The sequence below is a fragment of the Solea senegalensis genome, linkage group LG1 (genome assembly GCF_019176455.1).
Source record: "Solea senegalensis isolate Sse05_10M linkage group LG1, IFAPA_SoseM_1, whole genome shotgun sequence".
NCBI classification, from domain to species: Eukaryota; Metazoa; Chordata; class Actinopteri; order Pleuronectiformes; family Soleidae; genus Solea; species Solea senegalensis.
The window spans coordinates 27,020,973-27,034,418 of NC_058021.1; the positions used below are offsets into that span (position 1 = coordinate 27,020,973).

At 38.9% G+C, this 13,446-nt stretch overlaps 1 protein-coding gene across 3 annotated transcripts; it reads left to right on the plus strand.

The window, feature by feature from the left end:
- The first annotated feature begins 965 nt into the window (after positions 1–965).
- Positions 966–9,621, plus strand: lztfl1 (leucine zipper transcription factor-like 1). Of its 3 annotated transcripts, none has more exons than XM_044046691.1 (10): positions 966–1,238; positions 1,653–1,777; positions 2,619–2,813; positions 5,038–5,095; positions 5,736–5,807; positions 5,915–5,980; positions 6,072–6,149; positions 7,096–7,272; positions 7,867–7,970; positions 8,529–9,621. In XM_044046691.1, the coding sequence occupies exons 1-10, from the start codon at positions 1,236–1,238 to the stop codon at positions 8,545–8,547; spliced, it is 897 nt and encodes a 298-aa protein (XP_043902626.1). In that variant the 5' UTR covers positions 966–1,235; the 3' UTR covers positions 8,548–9,621. The 3 variants fall into 3 exon arrangements, with proteins under 3 accessions (XP_043902626.1, XP_043902627.1, XP_043902628.1); XM_044046692.1 differs by having other exon boundaries at positions 7,114–7,272; XM_044046693.1 differs by lacking the exons at positions 7,096–7,272; positions 7,867–7,970; positions 8,529–9,621 and adding an exon at positions 6,290–7,089.
- The last annotated feature ends 3,825 nt before the right edge of the window (positions 9,622–13,446 follow it).

Genomic DNA, 13,446 nt, shown 5'->3' on the forward strand with positions numbered 1-13,446 from the left:
ATAATTATGCCATAATGAATATATCATCATCATCATCATCATCATCATCATCTACCGCTTTATCCTCCACCAGAGGGTCGCGGGGGGTGCTGTGCCAATCTCAGCTACATCGGGCGATAGGCAGGGTACACCCTGGACAGTTCGCCAGTCCATTGCAGGGCCACACACAGATAGAAACAAACAACCATTCACTCTCACTCCTATGGTCAATTTAGAGTGTCCAATTTACCTAATCCCCACATTGCATGTTTTTGGACTGTGGGAGGAAGCCGGAGAACCCGGAGAGAACCCACACGCACACGGGGAGAACATGCAAACTCCATGCAGAAAGGCCCTTGTTCCAACCGGGGCTCGAACCCGGGTCTTCTCGCTGCAAGGTGAGAGTGCTAACCACTATATCACCATGTGGCCCCACATAACTTAATGTAAATTCAAAATATAATACTCTTATTCTGGCAACAGTTTAAGACTTATAATTTAGGTGTTACATACAGGAAAATATATATTTATTAGAAACATCATTTCTATAATACAGTCTTATATTCTGATTTCATAATTGCGTTCAGTTTATCAATTTCCCCCAGGGATTAATAAATTATTCTGATTCTGATTTACATTAGTATATTACCCATTTTTTATACTTCATTATTATGGGTTTAAGAAATTCAGCCTCCGCCAAGACAATTCCAAGTGTTTTATCTAATGATGCTCATGTACCACTGGTGGTACTCGTACCACAGTTTGAAAACAGCACAGCAATTTGACCAAGAAAACCTGCATGTTATGCACAGTATTTATTACTTTTTAATGTTTCATTTACACTTTTAAACATCTAGAATAAACTAATAACATTGTTATTACCACAGTGTAGCCAACAAATGACCTACATACGGTAGTTGTTTTATTTTGTACATAGTGCAATTGAACGCACCTCTCGTAACCAAGGTGATGACGCTATTCTCCGTTGCCAAGGCATTCTCAGTTTAGACACAAGCGGTGTAGCTAGGCTGGCTAACAGATAATCTTAGAGCAATGAACTAACCTCCGTATAACGGCAGCGTTTTAACGAGTTCAACTTTGAGTTTGTTTAGACGTACGTCTCTAGATAATCACATTTAGCTTGTTGCGATTTCGCATCGTGGCCTCAAGTAAAGGTTCAATCATCCGTTTTCCGTCGCACCAGAAGACTGCGAGCTAGCTAACTTAGTTAGGTTGACGTTAGCTGCACAGCCACCATGGTGAGTAGTTGCTAATGCTGTTATCTACCGTCTATGTCCGGCCACCTGTTAGCATGCTACATATTTAGCACTGCCATGCGAAATTCATGGTTCAATAAAGTTATACACAGTAATGTGTGCGTGTGTGTGTGTATGTGTTTGTTAGCTCGCGTGAACAGGCCCTGTTTTATATGAAAGTCCTCTTCGAGATAGCAGATCAGCTAGTTTTGCTTGCTGTAAAAATCTCCCTGAGGGCCACAATACTGTTTTCTCCACTGTTTTTGTTTTATACTGACATTACAACCTTTATTGATGTAAGAAAGCCTAATTTAATTTAAAAATGTATGTTAATATGACTGGCAGCAGCACATTTAACCAGTAGTCTGACGTTACAGTGTAATTAAATTGTTCATAACATTTTAATGCTCCACATAGGCTGAATTTGGGTTCAACGAACACCATCAGAATGAGGTCATCAATTACATGCGATTTGCACGTTCAAAGAGGGTCCTGAGGCTCAAGACTATTGATTCTTGCTTCGAGGAACTCAAAGACAGCAGGTAATTGTTCACACTTAAGTTTCTGGTGTCATTGTTTGGTATGTAAATAGAATTGTAAATCACTTAAAGGTACAGTGTGTAGAGTAAAGCAACAGTTATTTGTGAAGTGGTAGGAGGCAGCTGAATATTCCTCACCTACCCCTCTCCTCCACCTAAAACTCAAAAGATTATTTAGTTTTGTCCATTGTGGGCTATTGTATAAACATGGTTGGTTAAAATGGAACTGATCGAGCTCCTGATATTATATGTAAAAGGCTTTTTCTGCGGTTAATGAAAAACAACATTTTATACAATCATGAGATTATTCACTTATTACACTAATATTAAGGACAACCATTTTATCTCCAGTTTCCACCAAATAAAGATAATTTCACCTAAACTTTACACACTGGACTTTTAAGACGCATACTTTCAACAAGGGATGGGCATTTATTGACTTGGTTATAAGATGTTGATTAGTGACTGTGACAATCCACTGTATATTAAAAGCGGCAAAACAAATGTTGTATATGTAATGTAATGTTGTAATGACCGCATTTATGAAAACACATCTTTCTACTCCAATCACTACCTTATTTGTGGTGCAGCTATTATCACAAGGTGGCAGCAGCAGCAAACATATAGTCAGTGTACTGACATGTACAAGGTTTCTTGAATGCATCTTGAAGCTGCTCCTCTAAACAACATGCAGTAGACCCTGCGCTACTTCCACTGGAGTGTAGGGTTTTCAAATATTCAATGAATAATACCAAGGAATATCTGTATAGTATTTTTGCTGGAAATGCTCTCAACAGCCATGTACTGGGTTCCCGCATGTGTGCTTGTGTGTTTTTGTGTGAAGGCTCGTGGATGAAACCTTCACAGTGGACGAGGTGAGGGAGATGCTGGACGGGCTGCAGGCTGTGGTGCGTGGGGAGGTGGAGATGGAGCTCATCAACACAGCCCACACCAATGTGCTGCTGCTCAGGCAGCTTTTCTCCCAGGCTGAGAAGTTTTATCTTCGACTGCAGAGTGATATCTCAGAACTGGAGAATAGGTGAGCAAAAACGAAAAGATCCCCCACACTTGGAAGATGATGTGAAGATACAAGAGGTAGAGTTGTAGTTATTAAGGAATAATACCATAATAACCTTTCAGTATAATGTAGGTCAAATTCATGATTATATGTTAGTGTAAAGGACTGGGTTCGGCCTCTTAACTTACAGCTCACGTTCATATTACTTTGAATGAGGGCTTTTTTTGTCCACAAACCAAAGTTATTCAGTTATTCAACATCAAAGAATGATTTATTTGCATTAAGGAGTAAAGAAACCAGAAAATATTCACATTTAAAAAGCGGAAAAATCAGAGGGCTTGTTTTAATTATTGAAAAAAAACAAACACTCAAACTGATTAATCGATTATCAAAATAGATGACGGTTCATTTAGCAATCAAATAATCTTTGCATCCCTACTTTGAACCGTAAACCTTTTCCTCCTCAGTACTGGAGCTTAAAACCTATATTTCCACGACTTTTTATGGTCAGATCAACCAAATTTACAACATATCACATCTTTTCTTAATAATCCCTAATGGTGTTAAAAATCCACCAGTAAGACATTGTCTTCTTCTGCTGAATAATGTCTATACCATATATGAAAATCATAATTTGACGCGTTTAATCCTTCATCTTAGCTAAGTCACAATAGGTTTTGGTGATGATATTTTTTAATATACATATATATTTACATAGTCATTATGTGGAGATCTTGGTGGTAGTAGAAATTATTCAAACGAGAATGGGTGTCATTATATACACGTTATGAACACACGTGATGACATTATGTCTAACCAGAACTTAAGTGAGAGCAGCATGGGCATGTACGTGTGACACCAGTACCTTAGAAGTCCTTGCAGCATCTTCGCTAGATTCTTGATCCATTTTCGGCAAAGTAGCACTCAGTGTTTTGTTATGCAAATACAGCCAGGCCTCAGAGAACAGGTGTTATTTTATTTAAGATAACAATAATTAACAGTTTAAAGGAACGTGTATGTGAAAAATAAAGTTGTACTGAGTTGTGTATAATATTGACTTTGATGTTCATATTTGGAAGTCAAATGGAACGTGTCCTCCTCTTACTGCACCGTGCAGCGCAATGCAATAATAATTGAGAATTATTATTATTATTGTTATTATTAGAAGAAGAAGAGGTTGACGTCGCAGATTATAATTCAGCACAAGCCTTGCTTAGTCAAACAAAAAGGACAAAACATTTACAAACATCTACATTTGACTTCTTAAAAGTAAAGGACCATTTTTGAACCCTGTGGAACGCCACAGTACATGTGAAATTGAGGTGAACTTTTGACCTCTGGAGCCTTATGTCATTTTTGTTTGCAATTTGCATGTGGTGGGTGGATGATGGGGCCTCAAAGATTTTTTTTGTTTGTTTTTTGCAGGGCTCAGCCCTACGTGACAGATAGATACAGTGTCTAACGTGAGGGATACGCCTCGTGTCACAGTCTACGTGTGCTCAACTGCATAGTTAAAAACCACATTTAAGCTACTTAGAGAGCTGCTCTGTTCACCACAGGCCTATGTCTTTTAGCAAGTGTTAAACTGCCATCAAAAACAAGGGTGTTTTATTTATGTTGCCAAACATTCACAACCGCCAAATACTTGGGAAGATGACAGTTTGTGCAAAGCGACGGACAGTCAGTCACGTCAATCTGTTCATCTCTTCATTTTAACTTTACTTTACTGAGCAAGTTAACATCTGTTGACATTTATCTGGGCTTTTTATGCAAAGTAGTTGAATGAGAGGCTTTAAAAAAATGCTGGTTATTTCTAAATTTGCATGACTGGATTTGTGATATTTCAAAGATAGTGTGAATGACTTGTGTTTTTAAACATTTTTGGGAACACTTTGTTACAGTACAGTAACAACACAGTATATTAGTACAGTAAGTATCATCAGCTATTATCTACAATGAAAATAACATACTACTGTAATACAATCTCCCTCTCACCACACTATTGCAATTCCTATTGCTGTAAAGTACATTACAAAAAGACAATATTACATCTTTATAACAAAATGGTTACCATGCTTTTACTGTACTCTAATGTTAAGTATTACCCATTTTTATCCATGCCACAAAGAACAACAAAGATAAAATAAACATCTGCACTGAAAGAAAATCAACCCAGAATTTCACAATCTTTACTTTCCTTTATGTTCTTCCCTTCCCTTTTCTTTGCTCGCCTCTTTTCACACAGAGAGCTGTTAGAACAAGTGGCTGAATTTGAGAAGACTGACTTTAAATCCACGGATAAGGTGAGTATCGAGTGCAGCTCGGTCATGTGTCGACCTTAAAACATCACCAGTGCCAGAGTTGCCATTAATCATGTGTTCAAAGAAGTGCACATCCACCCACATGAAGCTCGGGTAACCTGAGAGCAGCGCAGCACGCCTGTACAGTCAACGCCGTTTTGTATGTCAGGCCAGCTGCCCTTGATCTGAAGCCGTGCAATTCAGAAGTAACACTCCTCTGTGGTCGACATGTGTGGGTTTTTACGCGTGTGATTAAAGGAAAAACAAACCGACTTTGTAATGCAACACGCTCTCACGGGTTAGAGTTAGGGCACTTGACGTCCCCTAGATGTAGCAGTAGAACTTTTTAATTGTCGCACAGATGCAGGCGGCGTAGGTTGGAAAAGTCAAACAGTCGCGCACAGCAGTGATTGAATGAGCGCAGACGGCAGGAACATGCCTGTCCCACATAATTCACATATGCAGGAAAAAGGGAAAAAAATATACATATAAACACATGGATTACACAACATGGATTTTTGCAGGTTTTCTTTTACTCAATTTACTGATTTAAAACAAAACAGATTTGTTTTGTCATCATAAAATGTCATATTAGTGACATGTGTGTGTGTTTGTTTCACTAAGTTTTTGCTTTGTTTACCAGATTAACCAGGAAATAAGCAAACCCAAGTTGGCGCCGTTGAATGAAGGTGGGGTTTCTGAACTTCTCAACAAGGTAAAGCAACTTTTCATGTACCGACTCATTTCAGGACATCGCATCATCATCATCATCATGATGAGATTCACGCGCTCATGCAGAATCTCTGCTCAATATTTCCTCAGGAGATAGCGAGACTACAGGAGGAGAACAACAAACTGAAAGCAAGGCTGCGTTCTATAGAATCACAGGTATATAAAAGCAGACCACGCACCATATTCAGGTCAACTTATTTACATTATTAACCTCCTGCTCTGGTTATTTCCCCCCCCCCTCTCCCAGGCCATGAGTGCACTAGATGAGAAAACCAGGGCAGAGAGAGCTTTGAAGGATCTGCAGAAGGTGCAAGGTGAACAGCAGGTACGTACAAGTAACGTCTGTGTTGAGTTTTTCCATTTCCATTTTACTACTTTCACTCCATAATATTTATTTAACATCTCAACACTGTCTGTCATTGTGCTTCTTTGTGCTCACTTGGATCTGAAATGGTACGTATCTAGCTGATGAGAGTGTTTCTAGTGAATAGGAGTAGGAGGTGCCCATTCTATAGTTTAAACATTCACTTTAACATAGATAGATTCCCTTTTTTTAATTTGTATCTAAGCTGTACTTCTGTCTGTGCCTGAAGCAAAAAGTAAGTAATGACTGAAGAGGAAAAAAAAACACAGTCGTCATAGTAATACCACCTGTCACAATAGACCAAAAAGCTGTAGACGAGTTTATAACACATTCAAAACCACACATAACACGATCTCATAAATGCTGAACACTATAGATACACATGATTTCCATGTTCTTTTACCATTAGCACTAATATCACCACATTTACCTTGTCGCAGAGCCCTTTACTTTTTTAAAAATCATGTTTTTAAGCTCGGTTTCTTGAGTGTAAACTCAGGTTTCTTCTATTGAGAATGTCACTGATGTCAATGTCTAAAGCAGTTTCCCAAACCTTTTTAAACCTTTTAACATATAAATTGCATAATATCGCTTTCCCCACCGGAAACCGGAATAACTGGAGTGATACTCACTCACTGAAAGGCCCTCAGTTGAATCAGTATTTGAACCGGTGACCTTCTTGCTGTGAGGCAACACTGCAGGCCACTGTACCGCCCTGTGAACCCAAATGTTTTTAGCAGATCAAGAAATCTCTATTCGGACCCATTTTGGGCTCCCAACCCCCTTCTCTGGGAATGACAGGTTTAAACAGCTGTTTTTTTTTTTATTGTGCACACGACAGTGAACAGAGCACTATTTGTGCATGTGTCTCATATTAATCCACCGTGTTGTTTGTTTTTGCTTCCAGCTTGCTGCTCAATCCCAGGAGATCAACAGTCTGGAGGACACAGTGGCGTCTCTGAAAGACGACTACGAAAGGTCGCTCAGTGCCAACGCTGCGTCCCAGAAGGACCTGCAGGAGAACCTGGTGTCTGCCAGGCACGAGCTGCTCCGAGTGCAGGAGCAGCTGTCCTTGGCAGAGAAGGTACACGGACTGTGGTCTCGACTCAGTCGTGACACGAGCGATCACCTCGAGTTAAATGCCCCAAGGAAAACATGTTTTCTGACTGTGATGCTGAAGTGAAAACAGTTGCTTTGAGTACTTCCATCTTTCAATTTCATGTCTCTTATTAAGGATGATGTCACACAAAGTTCTTTTTTAGTGGTTGAAGGGTTCGGTTTGTTGTTTATGTTGCCATGGCCAAGTCTGATCAAACCACACCCACACAGTAATGGTGATGATGTCAGTTCCTGAGAATGAAAGTCAACATGTGCACATTGAAGAATTCCTTTGCCAGGACTGACATTTGGAGTTCATTTTGATATGTATCCCTTTATTTATTTAGGCGTGTCTCCAATAGACTGATTAATATACAAAGAAAAAACGTTTATATGCTGAAGCTTATTTACTCTTACTCCTCTGGTCGTGGTGAAGTAAAATGAAGTATATATGTTTATTTCCAGGTCTAGTTTTTACATATTTCCATTAACTTACATTTTAAATAGTACAATGCTAGGTTAAACCAGCTAAGCTTTCATACCATTATTTTCATGCGTTTATTCTGTCTACGTTGTTTAGGAGTTGGACAAGAAGTTCCAGCAGACTGCAGCGTACCGCAACATGAAGGAAATCCTGACCAAGAAAAATGAGCAGATCAAAGAAATTCGGAAACGGTTGCAGAGGTGAGCTTTTGTCAATGAGGAGAAAACACTGCCAACTCCAAACATTATTCATTTATTATTTATTCTGCTCTTTGTTCATGTTGTCATGGGCCATTGAAAGTGCTTGACTTTTGTGCAAGAACCTTCTGTTTTATACGCCCTGCACTGCTTGATGTACGTAGGCTAGGCCTACACGGGACGTCATGTCGTAACCTTGTAGCGGTGTTGTGGACACTGTCCACCGTCTCTCTCCACCGTTGACGTGAGATTCCATGCAGAACCATGTAAGCCAAGAGAGAGCACATGACGTGATGCCTGGGAAATGCAAATTCCAACATCTCTGGCTCACCAAAGAAAATTGCAAACACTAATTTTGACCAAGAGCCCAAGGACAATCATTTGTCCAGATGCAGAGTGTGCTGCAAATCAATAAAAGTAGACGCCAGCAAAACTTGGAAGCAGCTCTTCCAAGTTGCATTAGTGCCTCCCTTAACCTTTAACCTTTCCCTAACTTTAACCTTCTGGCTTCACCGTCAAGATTCGCGTCTAACGTCACATTTATCCCATTGTGCGTTTCAGATACGAGCCCAGCGAATGAGTCCCGTCCCAGAACATCTGCTTGAGCACGTGTTTTTCGGGCTGTAGTGGAGGACCAACGTCTCTGACTGTGGCTCGGACGATAAAACACTTAAGACACAGAAGAGACACAGAAAAAAAAGCATTTTCCGTGAGGAATTGTGCTTCATGTGGCATCTTTTTTTTTTTTTTTAGTAGATCCAGGGTTCAAGAGCGGGAAGGTTGAGAGTAAACCCATATGAACACACAAATGATTTAGTAAGAACAGATTTGTTTGTGGACAAATCAAAACATACGACAGTGACATCATTATTAGATTTGGGAAACGCCCATCGACATGTCCTGAACCCCAAAAAACGAATCGGTTAATCAAGACGATTACAGAGAGATGAACTGATGATGATTTTTCTTCTGTGCTTGTTTTCTGCGTCTCCATTTGAAGCGGACGTCCGTCACTGCTCTATGCAAATGCTACCATGTCCCTGTTTGAAGAGGCCTTGTCCATTTTTCGCACCGTCTACAGCTTTGCACTCTGATCTATTATCAGGTGGATGTCAGTGATGTTTTGCATTAAAAGACTGGGTTATTGGTTCTCGTATCATCTTAATTTTAGTCATTTGTCTCTGTATTGTCGTTCAAGCGAACCCTAAGATAGTTTATAGTTTGTTATTAGAGTAATGCTTCCTCAATGGTTTAAAGGCATCGCTTTGATTTTGTTTTTCCACTAAACATTTCATTGCGTCATACAGAAAGCTATTTCCAATGATCTGACATTCTGTGAAAGTCTGATCATTGGAAATATACAACATTTCTTGTTTTTTTTTCTCTCTCTCGCTCTGCTCTTGTGTATCCAATGACATGAATAGTGACCTAGATTAAATTCCCTACTTCCCTAAATGAAGGGAAGTATACAGAATATTTTGTCTGGTAACTTCTGTGTACTTTCTGTTATGCTAAATAAATAAAAATGAATATAATATACATGATGTTCATGAAGTAATGCTCTTGTAGAGTGTGATACATCAGCCCTACAGAATATTACACTTAGATGTGTGCATTGTGCGAAGTACGAGGAAATAAAAGCTGTTACCAAATACATTTGTGGTTATTGTAAAATTTTAATTTTAATTTTTTAATTGATTACATCATAAACTTAAAGCACACTTTTACAAAAATATGTAAAATATTGCTCTGACACCTAAAACACTGACTTAAAACAGCACAAACGCCGCCCAATATTAAAGTTACTTATCCTGAATTATGATCTATGCCTTTAGTCTAGTCAGTCTCACTTCGGTTGTGAGTCTCATTTGATTTGAACATTTGCTTGTTACGAATTATTGAATGGATCCAAATCTTTATTTTTCAGATTGTTTATATAGGTGTCATTCCTTTCACTAAATAATTAGCTGTAAGCTTTGTCATAAACTTGAGAAAATTTGCCTCTGATTTTTAATTATACGTTTTCCAATGACATAGTTCTCAAACTGTGGTACGTGTACCTCCAGTGGTACACAAGCTTCCTCTGGTGGTGGAAATACTGCTACTTTTTGCTACTGTAAATAATAATAAATGAAATAATGATCTAATTGCACTATACCACTATGTGAAGTATATGTGAGGAATAAATCTGCCCCCCGTGAAAAGGCCGTAGCTGACTTTGCACGACGTATTTACACCAATATATTTTAGTTGATAATGATGTTACTTCGAGATCTCAATATTTTCTCACGTGGTACTTGGTATAAAACGTTTGAGAACCACTGCATTAGCCGAAGTGCTGCAGAGAAATACAAACTATAAGCAACGTCTGTCTTTTTTTCTTTTTTTTTTCCACTATACATCTTGTCATCACTGACCCCAGATCAAAGGGAAAAGCAATGTCGCGTGGGATGACAATTACAGTAAGTCATTAGAATCCAGGTTGAAAAACGCATTCATTCTGACTCACACCACACGATGAGTGAGTTCTGAGACATAAACACAGGTTTGCAACGTCAGATACTTTTCAAATATATATATATATATAAGCATGGTTTTTTTGGTCTATTTACTCCTTGCATTTACACACGATTAGACTCTCAGTTGCAATATTTGTCACAGCTCTCATTGTTTTTGTGCCATCAGAAGTTGCTGCTGCATCAATACAAGTTCAAAGATAAGAAATAGACTATGAACTGATTCTCTGCACTGATTAAATGTTAGGAAAGTACAATAAGGGTAAAGATGCATCCTTTAGTTGTTCGTTTCGAATGTGCACAATGAATACTGTGCAAATGTCTCAAGGCCACCACCAGCTTCAAATTCTTTCATTTCATTTCTTTCACAAACTGATATTTAAAATGAAATAGCAAGGAAAAACACAGGTTTTTACCAACAATTATAGCATTGTCAAAACAAAAAATCTAATGGCTGCCTGTGTCCTTTGCACAGTACTGTAGCTGCGTTCTCTATTCAGCCGTTTCTTAGTCTGTTGTAAATGTCGCGTATGTGAAGTGCGACAGGAGCAGAGAAAGAAAGTGGTCACTAACCAGTTAACCGTTGTTGTTTTCAGTGAAACTCTTCAAGCCACAGCTTGTCCTGACTTAAACTTGGTTTGGGTTTTTTTTTTAAATCAGGTGCAGTTGTACACTCAAGCTTTGCTATCTATTGGTGCAGAAAAAGGAGGCAGAGGGAAAATACGACAAAAACAAGAGCACCGTGAACTGTTTGAGGCTTTGAGATTTACTTTTTGATCCACTGGATCCATAAGATTTTCTGTTAAGATTTCGCAGAGGAATGAACATCTGAACTTGTGAAATTGCACTAAATCATGTTAAATTTGCATACACGTACTAAATTTCGTTCAAATCCAATGACTTGAGTTTTGCTGGAGATATGATTCTTTCCGGTTTTGCCCATTGTAAGAGACGTGGTATTTCCTGAAAACAGATCTTTAAGATTAAGATAGCTTTTATTTATCTCACAGTGGAGAGAAAACGGCGTTACAGCAGCTCAACAATAGATAATAGACAAACAAATAAACAATATACAAGTAAGCAATACAAGTAGGAAAGAAATTATTTACATATATATATACATATAAATATAAATATAAATATACATATGTAATAAGGTGCAGTTTCTCTCTGTAGTAAAAATATACAATGAATGTAAACATGGCGTTTACATTCATGGCGTTTGTGACAACATCTGTGTTTAGATTCTTACCAAAAATGAATGTGAACAAACTTGGGTGATCACCTACCCATCATACAAATATCAGATTGATACGTCAAAAAAACTGTAGAGAGGAAGTTGCTTATAGAGAAGGACAAACTTACAGATAAACCCACGCTGATGAAAACATAACCTCCTTGGAGAAGTTGCTATTCTGCTGTCTCACTTCTCATCCACTTGTTTATCACTATACCAAAGTCATTTGTGTGCTTGCGTGCGTGTGTGTGTGTGTGCATCTGTTTCCTTTTGACAGCAGCTGGAGGGTGACTGCCATGAGAAAACGAATGACGGGCCCATCTCACAAAGGATGCAGATGCTGATGCTGAAGAGTCGTCTGTCGATGTGTGAAATAAATCACAGCACGTAGCTACACAGGAAGTGGTGTCTCTAGTTTCTCGGGTTCCAAGCTAAATGTCTTACTGCCACGAGTGACAGTACTTTCCCACAACCTGGGCCAAGCGTTAATACACGTCTGTGCCAGTACTCATTCACAGCAGCAACTTCCTGTTCCCTTAGACAAGGCATCAAAGGGGTTTTCTGACTTTCAATAGCAAGACAATAGATTCTGTTGTTTGGCTTTTCTTCAGAATCATTGAGCAACCACTTGAGAAATCACGCACCTCGTTGCTGGAAATGAAGTGATGACCCTGGCACTGTGTTAAAAAACCCCCGAAAACAACAAATAGAGGTTTAATTCATCACAAATGTGCCCCAAAAATGCTTCCGCGCTCTTTGGTTTGAATATTTCCCTCAATATTAGGATCACACAGCTTCACAAAGAAAGCAGAGACAGAATATCATCCATCCATCCATCCATCCATCCCAAGGGCTGGACAGTAATTCAATAACAATATATAATGCAACACGATTTTCTTCAAGCTTAAGGTTACAAGAGCTCAATATGTGTCGGTGCAACATTCATGTGTTGACCTGGGACACTTTGATGTATAATATAATTATCTCTTTCATGTTTTATCCCAGACATGGGAAACATTTCTGTCTTATATAGTGTTTGTAGTTTTTGGTCCTTCAACTTTCACTTGAGAGTTTATTATGATAATCATCAACATTGACGGAGTGTAAAATGTCTCTTGTGATACTTTTTTTGGCCATATCGTCCAATTCTATCTATACCTGTTGCCTTTTGAGGGTGAAGAGGGGAGTTGGAGCCAATCCCAGCGCAGAAATGTGGGTGAGAGGCAGAGTACACCCTGGAAAGGTCAACAGAAAGGCATCAATCAAAATTGGATTTGACCTGATAACCTACAAGGGTACATTCTCAGCGTCACCCAGAACATGTCACGGGAGAAAGAATGTCCTTTTTATCTTTCAACATTTCAGTGCACTTTCAATGTTCCAGCTTCAGGTCCAATACTGAGCCTCCAGATACTCTGCAACACCTCAACAGCACAGAGTACGTCATCGTCACTCTGAAAATGACTACCTAAGCTTGTGGGATTTCAGTTTGGGAAACAAATAATAAGACGGTGTCAGTTTCAGTTGAGTTATAGGTCAATGGAGCAACAGCTCAAAGCCATCTATTGTTCACCTTCCTGTCCATTATTTTTTGGTGTTTTTCTCAATTTCAAAGGACGTCACTTACAAAGAAACATTGATAAAAAAAAGGAAGCTTTATAGATTAAGTACCCCAAAAAGTGAGGCTCAGAAGAAGTACAAATATGTGTTGATGTATGTTTTTTTT

Coding starts and splice junctions, on each gene's coding strand:
- lztfl1 (XM_044046691.1), top strand. Junction 2,814..5,037: donor ATCTCAGAACTGGAGAATAG/GTGAGCAAAAAC, acceptor CTTTTCACACAG/AGAGCTGTTAGAACAAGTGG. Junction 5,096..5,735: donor ACTTTAAATCCACGGATAAG/GTGAGTATCGAG, acceptor TTTGTTTACCAG/ATTAACCAGGAAATAAGCAA.